The 18,439-nt window shown below is 39.5% G+C and overlaps 3 protein-coding genes across 4 annotated transcripts; 1 reads left to right on the forward strand and 2 right to left on the reverse strand.

Annotated features, from left to right (window-relative positions):
- Nucleotides 1-5,551, forward strand: LOC121788057 (protein unc-50 homolog). 2 transcript variants are annotated; one of them, XM_042186919.1, is made up of 10 exons: nt 1-304; nt 1,076-1,143; nt 1,641-1,666; nt 2,331-2,421; nt 2,886-2,981; nt 4,033-4,101; nt 4,298-4,356; nt 4,435-4,557; nt 4,893-4,964; nt 5,041-5,551. In XM_042186919.1, exons 1-10 carry the CDS (start codon nt 218-220, stop codon nt 5,112-5,114), a joined length of 765 nt encoding a protein of 254 aa, XP_042042853.1. In that variant the 5' UTR covers nt 1-217; the 3' UTR covers nt 5,115-5,551. The 2 variants fall into 2 exon arrangements, with proteins under 2 accessions (XP_042042853.1, XP_042042861.1); XM_042186927.1 differs by having other exon boundaries at nt 206-335.
- Nucleotides 5,552-5,859: 308 nt separating this feature from the next.
- On the reverse strand, nt 5,860-18,439 carry LOC121788069 (RNA pseudouridine synthase 4, mitochondrial-like). Its single transcript, XM_042186941.1, has 10 exons — nt 18,067-18,439; nt 17,748-17,798; nt 17,491-17,637; nt 17,338-17,385; nt 17,168-17,248; nt 8,276-8,389; nt 8,030-8,128; nt 7,353-7,464; nt 6,642-6,688; nt 5,860-6,525 (listed from the first exon to the last, which is right to left on the reverse strand). Exons 1-10 carry the CDS (start codon nt 18,391-18,393, stop codon nt 6,160-6,162), a joined length of 1,392 nt encoding a protein of 463 aa, XP_042042875.1. The 5' UTR covers nt 18,394-18,439; the 3' UTR covers nt 5,860-6,159.
- LOC121788085 (secreted RxLR effector protein 161-like) lies at nt 10,346-11,330 on the reverse strand. Its single transcript, XM_042186962.1, has 2 exons — nt 10,437-11,330; nt 10,346-10,358 (listed from the first exon to the last, which is right to left on the reverse strand). Exon 1 carries the CDS (start codon nt 11,183-11,185, stop codon nt 10,544-10,546), a length of 642 nt encoding a protein of 213 aa, XP_042042896.1. The 5' UTR covers nt 11,186-11,330; the 3' UTR covers nt 10,346-10,358; nt 10,437-10,543.

Here is an 18,439-nt window from a genome sequence, read left to right on the forward strand (position 1 = left end):
TTGAAGGAATATCACCACCTAATCCTTTGGGCCGTACGATTCAGCCCGCTCTAGCATTTACAGTTTACCGAAGCCGAGTGACAGAGAGGAGGGAAGGGAACAACAAAAATTTAGTACTTGAAATTTAAGAGATCTTCAAACCCAATCCATCGATCACAAATCAATAAGCTGGAGTAATTAAATCAATCCACCGCAGAATACATCAGAGAAGAAGAAGATGCCTACTGCTTCAACAACAAAGGGCCGATCGGGCCCTCAAGCCCGGCCGAATTCGTTTTTCCCCTACCTCCGCAGAATAGTCAAGGTTTTGCGCCCTTCCTCCCGAATTCTCACGCGTATGATTTCTTTTTTGTCCGAAATCATAGCAGAAATCTCAGATCTGATCACGATTTTCTTCGTGAATTTTGATGGATGGTTTCCTAATTGCTGTCTCATTGCATTTTCATTAGGAGTTTGTGGCCTGATTAGGCCTTGATGCCCTTTTGTTTTGGTTTGTGAAGTTATACGCCTTTCTACTCGTGGCTTTATTCATTTGGTTTGCTGTTGTTGATAGGCTGATGCGAGTTATTGTTAATGTGAGTAGGGATTCTTCTGGAATCAGGATTAGAGCAGCTGGTGCTTTCAATAAATGTTCCCTAGTTGATAGCGAACAATAGGTGTTGCCTGTGTTGGTTGTTCGAGCTTGATCTAGGGTGACAGTTTATAGTTGAAAGGATACAATTTGGTTTGGTGAAATTGTTGTGGAGGTCATTGCTGCTTAAATTGGTGAAATATGGCTGTATAGTTAAGGTTATTGCTGAAGCATGTAATGTATTACTGAATTTGCTTAAAGATTGCATAAGTCGAATCTTGTTGTTTTCCACAATGGTGGGCTTATTTGCTTTAATAATGTAACCTCTTTGTTAAAAAATGCTGAGTTTAATTCGACTGCTACAATAACAGAAAATAAAAGCTTACAGCTAAATTTTTGATGTGCTATATTTACTGGGATTCGATTTTTATTAACTTGTTCCTATGTGAACATGTTTTGGACATGTTCTCTTAGTAACACCAATTATTTTATGGCTAATTGCAGTGGCAACAGATGGATATTGAGTACACTTTCTGGCAAATGCTTAACCTATGCACATCACCAAAAGTCGTGTGGGTATCCAACCTCTGCATAATATTTTTGGTTTTCTAAATGTTCATGTGTATTCTGTATGTTTTATCTATAGAATGTTTCCATCATATCCTTCACTGTGTTGAAAAGCTTTTCAGGCAGATAGATGCATTTTAGTTATGTTAATTGGTGGGTTCTTGTACTACTATCATATAGTATCTTGGTTTTGATTTCTGCAATTATAATTTGTGAACAAATATGGAGTTTTTAAAATCAGTCAATCCGTAAATCTGTAAACTACTAAGAATCACAGGTGTTAAATAAGCCAAATGAGGTTAGGTTTTATATGTGGTTTATACATATTAACTTAGTTATCTCCGATTCTCCATCCGAGAGAGAAAGATATCATAGTGCTCGTAGTGTCACTTTTAAAGACACTTACTGTAAAATTATGTGGTTTCATGAATTATTTTTTACTCAGATTTATCTGATGACTTTACTTCCTTATTTTACATGTGGAATTGTACGATGGGTGCAGATATCAACACACCAAGTATCACAAGCGTGAGTCTCCTCTTTAATCTTTTGCGGTTTTTGCTTTGTTAAATATGTGTTGACTTATTGTACCGATGACGAACATCTTAAATGATGCCTAATCACATAGCATACTTTCTTTACTTGTCCCATGTATTTTTCTAATGAATGTTATTTTCATCTAAGTCTTAATGAAGCTATTTATAATTTAAATATCAGTCACCAATACGTGATGTTTGGTTTACTTTTCATAGATTTGCTAATATTATTATCAAACATTAACTTCCTCGTGTGTTCAGCTCAAATTTTAGAATAAGCTATCTTCACTCTTCAGGCATTCTTTACAAATTGTACTAGCATTAGCTTCAAAGATGTCCAGCTAATCTGTTAGCATCTGTGTTCAGGCATACAATATTATCACATTTATTATGGTTTTTCTTTGTGGAACGTTAATATATTTTATCTGAAGGTCTACAAACCAAATGTTCTTCATGTAACTGTAAACTGTGTAAGTTGGAAAATTAATATTTTCACATTTATAGTTCGATATGGACTGGTTAACTTATTTCTTGGTTAATCCTATTCTGTGTCTTATACCCTAAATTTATAATTTATTGCTCCAACTGGTTGTAAGAATTATTGCTGATTAGCAGTGCACTAATTCCCTAAAATAAGACAATCTTTTCTTTTGCAGAAACAAAGAACCAATGGGCACGTGATGATCCTGCATTTGTTGTCATATGTAGTCTTCTTTTGTCAGTTTCCCTTGTTGCATATTGTGCTGCGTAAGTATCTTTGACACTTTGTCTATCACATCTGCTGTCATAATTATTGATCAGTATCAGACAAGCCCTCCCTAGAATTTCTTTTGTACTCCCTCCGTCCCACTCAAATGTCCACCTTTCCTTTTTAGTTTGTTTCACTCAAGATGTCCATGTTCTATGCTTGGAAATAAATCCTTCTCTCCTTTCTAATCATTAAAATATTATATTACTTTTTCTCTCTACTTAATTCACCTAACAATCTTGAGTGGGACGGAGGGATTAATTAATATGTTAACTATCAATCTTATCGATATTGCTTCAATACAATTTTTGTTCAAACAATTTTTTTTTGGGATCAAATTTCTAAGTGATTGGTTGTTTTTTTCTTTTATTTCTTTCTTCTTTTTTTGTGCTATACACTTATGTGAATTGTTGCATCTTATCCGCTGACTGCCCCTATATTGTTGTTTTTTCATGTGTACCAGGTATGACCATAGTGCAGGGCATGCTGTTTTTGTAGTTATTTCAACTTTGTTCATCCATTTCTTTGTAATTGGTGCAATTTTGGCTACAATTTGTTGGTAAGGATATTTAAGAACATGGATTGCTATAATTACATAAATTTCGGAATAGCTTGCTCAGTTTTGTTTTTCATTTCAATTAGTGAACTTCTATTTCTCCAAAGTGTCACTTTTTGTTTAATCTTCATCTTATGAATTTTTATTGGAGATACGGCCTTTCACCGAGTCAGTTTCAGTATATTCATGCAGTAACAAGTAATTTTTGGATTCAAATGACTGCCTAAGGTCTCATCCTAGTTGTAGAATGTGTGATAGTCTGTTGGCGCATAAGTTTTAAGGTTGAATGTTGAAGTACTTGCTCGTGGTAAATCTGGTGGAATGATTAGGTTTTATATTCCATGAACCTTTTGTAGAAAAGTCTCTTATTAATACAATAGTTGTTTTGTTTGCTTAACAATGAGGCAAGTATGGAAAAAAGAAGTATAGCATCTTCTAGAACTTTTCACATTGACATAGAGGATAAGCTTTGGGGTCAGTCATCTCAAATTTAGATGTAGTTAAATTTTGACATGCTTAAATATATTTTCACAAAATAAACTGAAATTCGCTTCAGAAATGACTCACCATGCCAAGTAGTCTCGTTTACATACACAACATCTCAATCTACCTATGTTGCTATGCATTAGAAGCTTCTCAAATCCACATGAGCTGTTTATTAATTAATACTCCCTGTCCACGAAAAATAGGGCACCTTCTGAATGACACGGGTTTTAATGTAGAATTGGTGAAGTAAGAGAGAAGGGAAAAAAAGTAAGAGAGAAGTAGTGTTAGTGGAATGTGGGGTCCATATTATTAGTAAGAGAAAGAGAAAAAAGTAAGAGAGAAGTAGTGTTAGTGGAATGTGGGGTCCATATTATTTGAATGTGCCCTATTTTTCGTGGACAACTAAAAATGGCAAATGTGCCCTATTTTTCGTGGACGGAGGGAGTACTATTATGTTGTAATTCCGTCTTTATCACGTCATGGAGGTTTGTTGGGACGTCTGCGTGATGTGTCTATTTGTGGATGTCATGAATGTCTAACTGACAATTGTTTGGCCATTTTTCTTCAGGTTTTTCACTAACAATTATCTTCGAGAAGAAGCTCCAAACAGTTACGTGGTGGAGCAACGGGTGGAATGGTAAGTATTTTGAGCTTTCTATCGGAGTCTGTTTTGTTTGCTAATCTTTTATCCCTTTCTATTGGGTGACTGTATTTCCTTACGTGATTACAATCACTACTTCTGTACATGTTTGTGTTAAGATTTAAGGTACTATATATGTATTTGTTTGATGTCTCTTTGAGCTAAGGACTAACTTTTCATCATTCTTCTGAAGGTTGTACGCCTTTGATGTACACTGCAACTCTTTCTTCCCTGTGTTTGTGCTGCTTTATGGTAAGTAAAAAAAAAGTTTGCCACTGATTCTTGCTAACTATATTCCAGATAATTATGACATTATGTCCGTTTTTGCAGTTCTTCATTATTTTCTATCACCACTGCTAGTGGCTCATGGGTTTGTTCCTTTACTGCTATCAAATGCGCTCTTCATGGTAGCTGTATCATACTACCATTACCTGAATTACTTAGGTTATGATGGTGAGTTAAGTCTTACCACATTTATGTCTTTTCATCTGTAAAGTTGCTGTTATATGTTATGTCTAGCATTGGGCTACAAAGCTGTTCACCCTTTCATGAGCACAAGTCTAGAAATTTAAACCTATTTTGCCAAATCCAAGTGTTGCATTAATACTTGTACCTTTGCTGTGAGATGATCGCGTAGCCTTGCAGTGGTGAAATTTATTTAAAAGTCCATTAGCACTCTTGGATCTGAAGTTCCACTAAAATAAATGCAATAAAGTTACCTACTGAAAAATATGCGCATTTTCATGAGTAATATTTTAGCATTTTCTTATCTTGCTTGATTGGTGCAGTATTGCCCTTCCTGGAGAGGACCACTTTGTTCCTGTATCCGATTGGTGTTGTCCTAGTTCTTTCCCCCATACGTAAGCATTGGGACAATATTATAACTTAACTACACCTTGTTTGATAAAGTATTAAGTAATTTACTCTTTTTTGCAGTATTTCTCAGTGGCTTCAACCCATCGAGATATTTCATGAACATGTATTTTAGCCAAAGGCAATACATCAGCTAGCAACTCCTTAGGTAGCATGGCACTACCTGAGACGATCCTGTAAACACAGCAGCTTGATACTGGTTTTTTCCCCACGGGATAGATTGGTTGAGAGGATTGTCTCGGTGAGACATGTTAGGCCATTCGCTGCTGAGGAGTTAAGTAGGAATCGAGTGCGGAGCTCCTTGAGTGGTTTCTTCCTAACCGGGACAGCGGATTAGTGTAGCAAATTTGTAATGTTTTTTGCTTCTTGATTGACTCGTATTCTGAGCTCACTATCAATGGCCTGCTATAGTGAATGTTCATAATAGAGCTAGGCTACACTTCTAACAGTAACGATTCAGAAAGTATACCTTGTCCTGTTCCCTTTGTGCTTAGTCAGTCATATTCATTGTGCCTACTGCCTATGTATGTGTAAACTACTTGTTCATACAGTTATACCTTCTACTTTTATCTCATTTTGTGAGTTTGTTGGTTGCTAAGTTGGTCATCTGTACTTTCTTTTATTATGTTTTCTTTGGTTTAGGGGATGCAACTCCATGTGCGTGCTTTTGTTGTAGAACATTCTATTCTACTAATTTAAGTTTGTAGCTCAAAATGCCCCTTTCAAGTAGATTTCTCCTTCAAAATACATGGAATTAACTTGGCTAGGATCGCATGATCAGAGTTCAATGTTAATGGGTCCATTCGAAGAGTTGAGGTTCAAAGGAGGGAAGTATGAGCAACAGCAATACATTGAATATGAAGCTTTAATAATCTCTTAACCTGACGAAGTAATCTCCAATGTTATTGGATTTTTCATTATCAAATCAAAATGAAGTTTACAAAATTAGGTTGACACTTGCTCCCAATTACATCACAACTAGAGCAATTTGGTGGCAATGGACAACAATTAATAAATGATTTAAGAATGACCCAGCTCCCATGAACCCAATCACGGTCTGTTGCAACGTGGAGTATATGATATATCTGACTTCATCTTCAGTAAGTTGGCAGGCCATTAGTGAAATATGGTCTTACCTTGAGACGAGAGATCAGCAGCGGAAGCATAATACATTACTCCACCCTATCGGAAACTATGATTAGAACTCAGTAGGTCCCAACTTCTTTGCATGTGTGCAGGCAAAGGAGCTCTTAACACAATATCTCTGATTCGTGCAGAGTCTACATCACTTATGTTGCCATTTTGCAAGACAACTGAAATGTCCGGCACGACCATCTCCTTGCAATGAAGATGGAGGGAGAATTGTTCATCTGATATGCTTCCACTTTCCAAATCAGTGTCCTTTTCAACTTTGGATGGCATGTCTCCCAGTTTAAGATGATCTGAAGAGGACTCGAGATAGTGTCCTAGTTTCTTATGAGCTTGTCGCCCATACTTGTAGTCTCCAACTATTGGTGTCCCCAATACTTCCGCACAATGGACTCGAAGCTATTCAACAATGACAAAGTCAATACAAAGGGCAAGTCTAGCTAACCTTATTATATCTAAGGTTTAAAGGGAAGTTGTGATGGGACTTATAAAAAATTAAGAGATGTAATAATAACCTGGTGCTTTCTTCCAGTAAGTGGCGAAAGCTCTAACCATGTATAACCTGCAATTTACCACTCCACTGAATAAACCATATTTTGGATGCTAAACTAGTTAAGTAATCAGTGTAACACTACAGGAAAAAAAAGGATAAGTGCACGAAAATATTTATCGTTCTCATTCAGAAAAATGAGCATATAATGTCACTTTATTTTTAATAAAGGTCAATAAACAGCTGTAACATCTTTTTGTTTTTCCGAGAACCTTACAGTAAACCATAAAGATTTCAGGAAACGGATAAATATGGTGTGAAACTTTCCTGATCCCTCAGTTAACAGTATGAGTAAACTCCAGACCATACATAAATTATTCAAACTTCAGCAAACATGCACCCTTTATTTAATGTAGTTGATGCGACACTGATCCACTCTTCGAACTGACATAGATGATGCAAATATATTAAATCAATATCTAGCACAGCCTCTTCATTTTGCAATCTGCAAATACTACTAACTGAGCCAGTAAAGTGGAGTAAACATTTGTAACATTATTAGGAATAGCATACTAGACAATCAGACAATCAAACGGGAAAAAGAAAAAAATAGGGAACAGAGTTAAAACATGGTGGAGATGGCTTAAACAACATGCCTTCGAATGTACACATGATAGTATATAAGACATCGACGAGAACATTGACGAAACATTTGAAGACTGCGTTAGGAACGAACCGCTGGGTGAAGATGCTATTACTCGATAACCTGTTACAGCATGCTGCCCTGACAATCTGTTGCTATTATCAGCCACAGTAATTCTCTCAGATTTTCCATTGTCAACAACCACCTGAATAAGAAATGAACAAGAAAAAAAAAGAACAAGGATTTTAATTAAATTCAATTAAAAAAAGAGCTGAATCCATAAATGAAATTTTCCAGACGTGTAATCATCACATCAGTATAATTAAGCCTCATATGCAGTAAACAGTGCAAGATAGAACATTTGTTTCTACTTTCCGAGTATATAGTATCTTGGAATTAGGATGTAAAAAAATACACATAATATCTAGGTAAGAATTCAGAAATGGCAAAAAAATCAAATGTACATCCAAAAGATTGTCGAAAAAGCACGAGCATGACCATCACGTGAAATATAGGAAAACCATGCATCAATCATCTTTTTTCCAAGATCGGAGATCAGGTAACATTGACAATTATGGTTTATGTGCCTCCATATCATGAGAAATCAAAAAAGACAATCTAGATTATGTTAATATAAACCGAGCATAGCATGTTGCAAATTATTAAGAGTTTAAGACCATGTAAAGACCTTGAGAAGATATAGGACAGATGAAAAAAAAAGATTTGGAGATGCTAAAGTGACTCTTAAGGTGGAGAAATGTAAAATTCACCTTTATCAAAGGGACAGAAACTGACCCTTGTCGACGTCTTGGAGATCCGATAACTAGAGCCCAATACTTCTTATGAAGAATTCTTTTACTTCCAAGAATCTGCAAGAAAAGGTAACCCAGATGACTTCTACATGATGACAGATGTATCACTGTGAAGGCATTGATATTGATTTCTTTGAAAAGCTTATGAAATGCAGAAGCAGTAAATAACGAAATGTATTATCTAAAATGAGGAAGAAAAGTTACATCATTTGAAGCTCCAATGGTTTTCTCACGAAAAACAGAATGCAGGACTGTAGTGCTCAACTGTGTCCTTCCCATCACTAATATGCCGCTGCTGTCTCTATCAAGTCTGTGTACCTACCAACAAGCTAGTAAAACAACTATGTACAAAGTAAAAAAAAGGTAGCTAACTACATGAAGAGAATGGGCCAAGTTCATTTTTTCAATAAACCTGAAAAAAAAAGAAAGAAAACAACTTCCAGGAAATCTAGTCAAATATGTACTTTTAAATATCTAAGACCAGTACATGGCCTAAGATACGAGGGAAAATGTTCTGAAATCGGAGAGCATAACAAAATGAAGTTTCTTTCATATAGCTCCGCAAATAATTTGATAAAAGGCATAAAATATTCTTCAGTGGAGATACCATTCAAACAGTTTATTAGCACACGAAGGATTTCCATCAATATTCCAACTTTCAACTAGAATCCTAAAAGTGCAGTTGAATGTTTCTTTACACTTGGATGCAAAAGTACTCCCACAAAAGCAATTCGTCAGCATTTTTCTAATACTCCTATAATATATAGTTAAATTAACAAGAGTAAGAAGAAAGCAAAGTCATAGAAACTTTGTAGAAATGAGAGCTTCGACTGTACTGCAAATTCATGGCCTCGCCACCCAGGAAAGAGATAGTACAGATCAAGCAAAGATAGTATCATAGTTCAGGAACGTGAGCGATGTGATTACTGATTGTTGGGAAATATTTTGGTTAAATAGGATTAGGAAATCCTATTAGAATGACTTGGATAACTTAGAATCGTGTAGAACACTTTTAGATCAAGTATTTTGAGTGTATCAAAATCAATGATCGGATAAGACTAAGTTCTTGCATTGTGTTACTGATTTCTGTCATCTATTTAACCATAACAAAACAGTTAATTAACTGTTTTAAACTGCCAAAGCAGTTGCCACCAAAATCAGAAAAAGTTCAACCGAATCAACTGAATTCTGATCCAAAACAGTTAATAACTGTTTTAAACTGCCAAAACAGTTGCCACCAAAATCAGAATAAGATAGGAAAAGGTTCAACCGAATCAACTGAATTAATTCACCAGAATTAAAGTGTTAATACACTAAAATTCCAACATTCCTCCCCTATTTTAGTGTATATATAAGCATGATCAAATAAACAAAACAGAAAACAAAATTATGCATAAATGAAAATATCACAAGGATTGAATTTCCATTTTAGTATATTAATGTACAAATATTCGAATTATAAGAGTGGTCTAAGACTTGAACTCTTACAATTTCTTTGAATATCAGTCTTAAGATACACATAACTTTCCAACTAATCAATCTAAACCTGATTGTTGGGAAATATTTTGGTTAAATAGGATTAGGAAATCCTATTAGAATGACTTGGATAACTTAGAATCGTGTAGAACACTTTTAGATCAAGTATTTTGAGTGTATCAAAATCAATGATCGGATAAGACTAAGTTCTTGCATTGTGTTACTGATTTCTGTCATCTATTTAACCATAACAAAACAGTTAATTAACTGTTTTAAACTGCCAAAACAGTTGCCACCAAAATCAGAAAAAGTTCAACCGAATCAACTGAATTCTGATCCAAAACAGTTAATAACTGTTTTAAACTGCCAAAACAGTTGCCACCAAAATCAGAATAAGATAGGAAAAGGTTCAACCGAATCAACTGAATTAATTCACCAGAATTAAAGTGTTAATACACTAAAATTCCAACATTCCTCCCCTATTTTAGTGTATATATAAGCATGATCAAATAAACAAAACAGAAAACAAAATTATGCATAAATGAAAATATCACAAGGATTGAATTTCCATTTTAGTATATTAATGTACAAATATTCGAATTATAAGAGTGGTCTAAGACTTGAACTCTTACAATTTCTTTGAATATCAGTCTTAAGATACACATAACTTTCCAACTAATCAATCTAAACCTGACACCTTAATAACAAGTCTAGTGTCCATATCCTTCAATAAACATTTATAAAGCTAAGTCCAGAGCTTTATTGGAACAACTTGGATTCCATGTTTATATAGGTAGCTTTTCATCTTGTCCTGCCAAAACAATTTGTCAAAAAGCTATTAAGAAGCAAAGCTTCAACCTCTTTTAAACTGACAGAATAATACACATACCTCGGATGGTTTGAACATGTGTCAATCTCACATGTTTAGGCTTTCCACATTGAATTCTACATCTAACATCAAGTTAGAAGAGAATTGGGTATCCTAAACAGATAAGATTAGATGGACTTAAGCCCCACCCTTTTAGCAGATTTGATAACTAAATCTTTTGCCAAGCCTTTGGTTAGATGGTCTGCCAGATTTTGTTGTGTCCCAACAAATTCAACTGAAATGACCCCATGAGTGATCAACTCCCTAACCATGCTATGTCTGACACCTAAATGTCTAGACTTCCCATTGTAAACTTGGCTATACACTTTAGCCAAAGTTGCAGCACTGTCACATCTCATTGAGATAGGTGATATAGGCTTAGGCCATAAAGGAATTTCATATATCAAATTCCTAAGCCATTCTGCCTCTTTTCCAGCTGCAGCAAGTGCCACAAATTCTGATTCCATTGTAGAATTTGTGATACAAGTCTGTTTCTTTGAAGCCCATGAGATGGCTCCACCTCCCAGCAAGTAAATCCAACCACTAGTAGAGGAATGATCCTCTAGATTGGTTATCCAACTTGCATCCGAATATCCTTCCAAAATTGAAGGAAAATCAGAATAACACAAACCATAGTTCATGATTCCCTTGAGGTACTTGAATAGCCTCCTCACTGCCTGCCAATGATGTATGCTTGGATTAGGAGTAAACCTGCTCAACCTTCCAACAGCAAATGCTATATCAGGCCTAGTGCTGATCATAGCATACATCAGGCATCCAATTGCTTTAGAGTATTCCAATTGGGAAACTGCCTTGCCTTTATTAGGCAAGAGTTTTACATTAGGATCTATGGGAGTACTTACAGAAGTACAATTTCCATAATTGAACTTCTTCAATACTTTCTCAATGTAATGAGATTGTGTAATAGAAATCCTGTGATACGATCCCACATCGGTTTCACACGAAAGTGTGGAATAGCATATAATAGGGAGTCAAGCATATAATAGGGAGTCAACCCTTTACCTTTGACCATGGTTTTGGGTTAAGTTAGGGCTTCCTATCTTATATGCTTAACAATTGGTGCGGTGAACGATGGTTAGCTCTCGATCGGACACGCGGCTGGAAGAATTGGAGAAGGCTGCGGAAAATCTGGAACAGGGCAGGCTCTTGTTGGACGCGGCGGTGACTGAACTGAATGCCCAATTCCGCCGCACCGACGACCAAGTAATGGAGGTACGTTCTAATCTGAACGCCATGCGCGAGGAGATGCGTGCGGGGTTCGCTTCACTCAAGCTGAAGGATAAGTCCGGACCGGAGGACGAGGCCACCTCAGCGAATCGGGGGTCAAAGTCGACAGCTGCGGGTGGTGTATCGACGTCACCCATGCCTACCTTTGACGGCTCAGAGGCCCTCGCGTGGCTGGCAAGAGCAGAGCAGTTTTTTCTGATCTCGGAAACCCTTCCCGAGCACCGGGTTGGCGTCGCCATGGTAGCTCTGGCAGGCGCTGCCCTCCCGTGGTACCAGTTGTTACGACAACGAGTCCCGGATCTGACGTGGGCTCGATTTGCAAGGGAATTGATGAAACGTTTTGGAGGCAATGGAGCTTTGAATGAATATGAAGCATTCGCCGCAGTCCGTCACACCGGCTCCCTAACGGACTTCGTGGCTGCTTTCGAGGCGCGACTCGCACAGGTTCCAGATATCTCGTGTCATCAATACCTGGGATTTTTTATGGCGGCACTTCGCCCTGAGGTCCACCTACAAATGAAGGCCGCCAAAATCACTACGTATGAGGATGCGGTCGAATTGGCGTTGGACATTGACATGATGGCATCCGCCCAGCCCCCGCGATCAGCGCCCACCCAATCATCCACCCAGCCACAAACATATGCAAACCAGCCAGCTCGCTCTTTCTCAAAGGGGTACTCCCAATCCCCCTCTCACTCCTCTGGCTCGTCAAGACCCCTATCCAAACGCTTCCGGAACGTGTCTCCAGAGGAGTATAGGCGGCACATAGCAGCAGGGACCTGTGTCAAGTGCGGCCTGAAGTTCGGGCCGACTCATAGATGCCCCCCCAAGACGCTCAACGTCCTGATCTGCGAGGAGGAAGAAGGATCAGCCGCTGATTCAGATCCCGAGGAGTCAGAACTTGTGGACAACAACGTGGAGCCGCAGCTCTCCGTCCTATCCCTGAATGGGCTGGACACGACCAATACAATGAAATTATTTGGGGAAATCGACTCACAACAGGTCAAGGTGATGGTGGATAGCGGCGCTAACTACTGTTTCATTTCAGAACAGTGTGCCCAGCGGCTCCAGCTGCCGATTACTCCCACATCGCCCTACTCGGTGGTGTTGGGCGACGGGACCACACGACGAGCAGCAGGGCTCTGCAGGGGCGTGCTTCTTACATTAGAGAAGGAGAAGTTTGTGGTCTCATGCTATGTCTTTCCCCTCCGGAACATCGACGTAATTTTGGGGGTATCGTGGCTCGCTTCTCTCGGATACGTCTGGGCAAATTGGCAGCACTCTTCCATGGATTTTTCAGTCGACGGCCAGCACGTTTCGCTCAAAGGCGATCCAACTCTAATGCGGCGGGCCTGCTCCTCCCAGGACCTCCGCTGCCTCGAGGAAGGTGACTGCTGCTGGGTCCTCCACTCGGTACAGAAAGAGGTCGTGGCGGAACCTTTCGGGATCAGCTCGTCCCTGTCCCAGGCAGCCCATTCGCAACTGCTGAAACTGATAGAGGAGTTCCCTTCGATCACACGGGAGGCCACGGGTTTACCCCCCCGCCGCCGCACTGACCATCGCATACCTCTGCGACCAGGTACTGACCCCGTCTCTGTCCGCCCATATCGGTATAATCATTTACAGAAAGATGAAATGGAGAAGCTCGTCGCCGAGATGTTGACTTCCGGGGTGATTCAGCCAAGTACTAGCCCTTTTTCTAGCCCGGTACTCCTTGTGCGTAAGAAGGATGGCTCTTGGAGATTTTGCGTCGATTACAGGGAACTGAACAAGCGGACCATTCCCGACAAATATCCTATTCCAGTGATACAGGAATTACTTGACGAACTACATGGGGCCAAGTGGTTCAGCAAGATCGACCTGAAAGCCGGCTATCACCAAATCCGGGTAGCCCCTAACGACGTGCCCAAGACGGCGTTTCGCACACATTCCGGTCATTATGAGTTCCTGGTTATGCCGTTCGGCCTCACCAACGCCCCGGCAACATTCCAGAGCTTGATGAACGACATCTTCAGGCCGGCGCTACGCAAGTTCGTTTTGGTTTTCTTTGACGACATCCTCGTCTATAGCACGACCTGGGCAGATCATATGCGCCACCTTCGACGTGTTTTTGAAGCCTTGCACGCTCACGCCCTCGTCGTCAACTCCAAAAAGTGTCTTCTTGGGCGGGACAGCGTCGAGTATCTTGGGCATATCGTGTCCCTTGAGGGTGTTAAAATGGACCCCGCCAAGATCTCGGCGGTCCTCCGCTGGCCGACTCCGACTTCTTTAAAGAGTGTTCGCGGATTTCTCGGCTTAACAGGGTATTATCGCCGTTTTATCCGCGACTACGGCAAGATCGCAGCCCCCCTTACGGAGCTCTTAAAGAAACCACCGACACCCCACGCCAAAGCCGCTTGGATCTGGCCAACGGCGGCAGCCTCCGCTTTCGACGCTCTTAAAAAAGCACTGACTTCCGCACCTTTACTCCGGATGCCAGATTTCACGAAGGAATTTGTGATTGAATGTGACGCCTAGGGCCGAGGCCTAGGGGCGGTATTAATGCAGGAACGTCAACCGGTGGCCTACTTCAGCAAAACCTTGTCCCCTAGGAGTTTAGCAAAATCAGCCTATGAGAAGGAGCTCATGGCCCTCGTCCTCGCGATCCACCATTGGCGCCCCTACTTGTTGGGCCGCCGCTTCATCATTCACACGGATCAGCGCAGTCTGCGTCAACTGTTAGCTCATCCACTAGCAACTCCAGCGCAACAAAATTGGGCGGCCAAGTTATTGGGTTACGATTTCACTATCGTATACAAGGAAGGAAAGCTGAATAGGGCGGCCGACGCCCTCTCCCGTCGAGATGAGGACGTGCTGGAACTCTCCGCCATCTCAACTCCGTCATGGCCGGAATGGTCAACGATTCAGGCAACTTTGTCCTCGGACCCGGCCCTATCAAAAATCAAATCTGCACTGGAGGCCGGACAGCCAACCTCCCCTCATTACGAGCTGGTGCACGGCACTCTGTTTTACAAAGGGAGGATTGTGGTCCCCCCCCATTCCCCATGGATACCGAGGCTGCTGGCAGAGTTCCATATCACGCCTACCGGTGGACATTCCCCCCAAAATCCCTCATTTAGTCCTGAATATGAGAGCATAGAGTTAACCATTTCTTTCAAAACTCTATTCTTTCTCTCTGATATTCCATTCTGTTGTGGTGTGTAAGGGGCAGTAGTCTGATGAATTATTCCTACTGATTCAAAGTAATGAGGGTCGTAATACTCACCTCCCCTATCTGACCTAAAGACTTTTATACATTCACCCTTTTGTACCTCAACTTCTGTTTTGTACACTTTGAATTTCTCTAAGGCTTCATCCTTAGAATTCAGCAAATATACAAAATAAAATCTAGTTGAGTCATCAATAAAAGTAATGACATATTTTCTATTTCCAATTGATGGGGTTGAATGAAAGTCACAGAGGTCACTGTGAATCAACTCCAGCAGTTTTGATTCTCTCACAACATCACTAAGTGGTTGCCTTGTTATCTTTGTTAACATACATGTTTTACATTTATCTTTGCTAACATTAAAGGCCGGGATTAGGCTACTTTTAGACATTTCAATAAGTCTTTTATAATGAACATGTCCTAACCTCTCATGCCACAAATTTGAAGTTGATTGTTCATTAGTGGTGATCACATAAACAGACTTATCCTCAAATGGTGATTCAATGTTTAATCTTAACATTCCATTACATAAATAACCAAAACCAACAAACACACCATGTTTAGATAAAACATATTTTTTTGCTTCAATTACTTGTTTGTAGCCTAGGTTATTTATTACAGTACCACTCATTAGATTCTTTCTAATAGTGGGAACATACAATACATCTAATAGCAACAATTGTTTTCCAGAAGTAAACACAAGTCTAACATTTCCTATTCCTTCTACTGATTCACTAGAGCTATTCCCCATCCTGATCACTGATCCATCAGAGATCATCTGCAAAGATGTAAACCATCTTTTATCCTTGCATACATGGTTTGTAGCCCCAGAATCCACCCACCAAGTGAGTTCATCATCCTGTACATAGAATGAACTTGGTGTTTCAGAAACATAATTCTGAATAGAAATGTTAGAATTAAGTATATTCATACCTTGAGGTACATTGGGATCCTTAGATCCACCAGTTCCAGGATTGGAACCACTGGTACTTGTCCCAGTCTTGAACCCTTTCTTTCCAGACCTACAATCTTTCTTGAAGTGGCCTGGTTTCCCACACTTCCAGCAGACATACTTTTGTTTCTTGTTGGCAAAGGATTCTTCTTGGTTCATTTTCCTTTTCCCTTTAAACTTCTTTTCATTTTCTATCATGTTGACAGAAGAAGAAATAGCAACACCCTTTTCCTTGTTCTTTTCCATTTCTTGAGTTCTTAAAGACTCTTCTATCCGGAGATGAGAACCAAGTTGCACCAAGGAAAGTTCTTCCTTTTGATGCTTTAGAGTGTGTTTGAAGTCTCTCCAAGAGGGGGGTAATTTATCAATGACACTAGAAACTGAAATGGATTCATCCATATGCATCTGGTGTTGTTGAAATTGCCCAAGAATCCTTAGCAATTCATTGTATTGTTCCATCACTGGCCTAGAGTCTAACATCTTATAATTATTGAAATTACTAACAAGAAATTTCTTGCTAGAGGCATCCTCTGCCATATATTTAGACTCTAGAGAATCCCAAAGTTCTTTGGATGATTCAACATTTTGATAAATATCGAAAAGAGAATCTGTCATACCATTAAGGATATGCCCTCTGCACACATAGTCATCATTTTCCCATTTCTGCCTTCTTCTTGTCTGTTCTAGGGATTCATCCTCTGCAGATTCAGGCATGGTGGTGGTGAGAACATGAACAACCTTCAGGGTGGTAAGCAAGAAGTGCATCTTCTTTCTCCATCTTCGAAAATCCACTCCTTCAAACTTCTCCAATTTTGTGAATTTTGCAGTCATATCTCTAACAGAATCATGTCCAGTCATCTTCTAAATACTTGATCTTTGTTGGGGAATATTTTGGTTAAATAGGATTAGGAAATCCTATTAGAATGACTTGGATAACTTAGAATCGTGTAGAACACTTTCAGATCAAGTATTTTGAGTGTATCAAAATCAATGATCGGATAAGACTAAGTTCTTGCATTGTGTTACTGATTTCTGTCATCTATTTAACCATAACAAAACAGTTAATTAACTGTTTTAAACTGCCAAAGCAGTTGCCACCAAAATCAGAAAAAGTTCAACCGAATCAACTGAATTCTGATCCAAAACAGTTAATAACTGTTTTAAACTGCCAAAACAGTTGCCACCAAAATCAGAATAAGATAGGAAAAGGTTCAACCGAATCAACTGAATTAATTCACCAGAATTAAAGTGTTAATACACTAAAATTCCAACACTGATTGGCATATGCCACTGACCTAGTGAGCTTAGTGTCTATATGAGAACCAAAGAGTTCTTCAAACTCACCAGACGAGGAGGCTCCATGCAGTCATATCTCAAATATTTGGCAGCCAGCTCATCTAGACTTCTCCTTATCCCAACGCCACCCTGAAAAGAAACTTCTGGTAGTGTGAAACAGAATCCATTTTTAGCAATATAGAAAGGGTTGAGGGGCAGGGAAGAAGCAAATATATTACCTGAACAGGCATTCCAGGTGGTTTATTGATGACAATTATAGCAGAGTCCTAAAAAGGTTTTAATCAAAATCAGGCTCCCTTCACGCGCAACCAACTACAGAAAAGTAAAGGGCTAGCTACATTCTACTAACTACAATACCTGACACTTTATACCTTATACAAATCGAGGCTTTGAACAAATCTCCGTTCTTCTTCACTGGAAAAGCTCTGGTTCTCTTCGGCTGTTGGGTGAGACGTATCATCAACAGATTTGGGAAGGCATATCCTATCACCAACGTCCATCAAATCTTTAGCTCCTACCTTCAGACACAAAAAAACAAAAACAGGCGTTGAGGTAGGAATGACACAACTAGAAAAATAAATAACAAGAGCATGAAGTTGCATAAGAATTGTGAATGACTGTGTTTTACCCTTCTTGGCCGCTGGTCTTTTGATCCGGCACTGGAGCACTCCTTTCGCACCTGTAGCAAATCAAAAGGAGCCACCTCAAAATTAATACTGATAAAATCTTATGCAATACCAAAAATGCAAGTACATTGCTAGCTTAAACCTCAATTGTGTTATACTACTAGCTTATAAAGGATACGAGCTGAAGTGCTAACTTATTTGTTATCAGAAAGAAGGAAATTGACGTGGTTTCGAAGCTATTTCCTCACGCAAAGTATGAGACCGAGTTTGTTAGATGCTGATGCTCAAGAGATTTGCAATCAACAGAAAAAGAAAATGAACCTGTCTTAAGCGAAAGAGTTTCTGAACGAGAGACCTCGGCAGATGAGGACAGCACTTAAGAATCCATTTAAGCGCCGTTGCGTTGGTTTCGTCCGGCCGTCCGTACAGTTTTTTCCCTATAGAAGAAGCGTCGGGGGCTGGGTTGAATGGAGGCAATATCAGCCATTGATTATTTTTTTCTTTATCATAGTTTTCACCGTCGCTGGCTGCGGTGTACCAACATTTCTGTTCGTAGACCGACTTGGTTAAAATTAATTTGCAAGTCGGTGCAGCGGCGTCGGCCTGCCACCGCCGGATAATTTGTCGGAGGAGAAGGCGCTCCGCCATGATATAGGGCTAGTTACTGTACGATTTTTATTACTTCTATTTTCAG

The sequence above is a fragment of the Salvia splendens genome, chromosome 2, assembly GCF_004379255.2.
Source record: "Salvia splendens isolate huo1 chromosome 2, SspV2, whole genome shotgun sequence".
Lineage (NCBI taxonomy): Eukaryota > Viridiplantae > Streptophyta > Magnoliopsida > Lamiales > Lamiaceae > Salvia > Salvia splendens.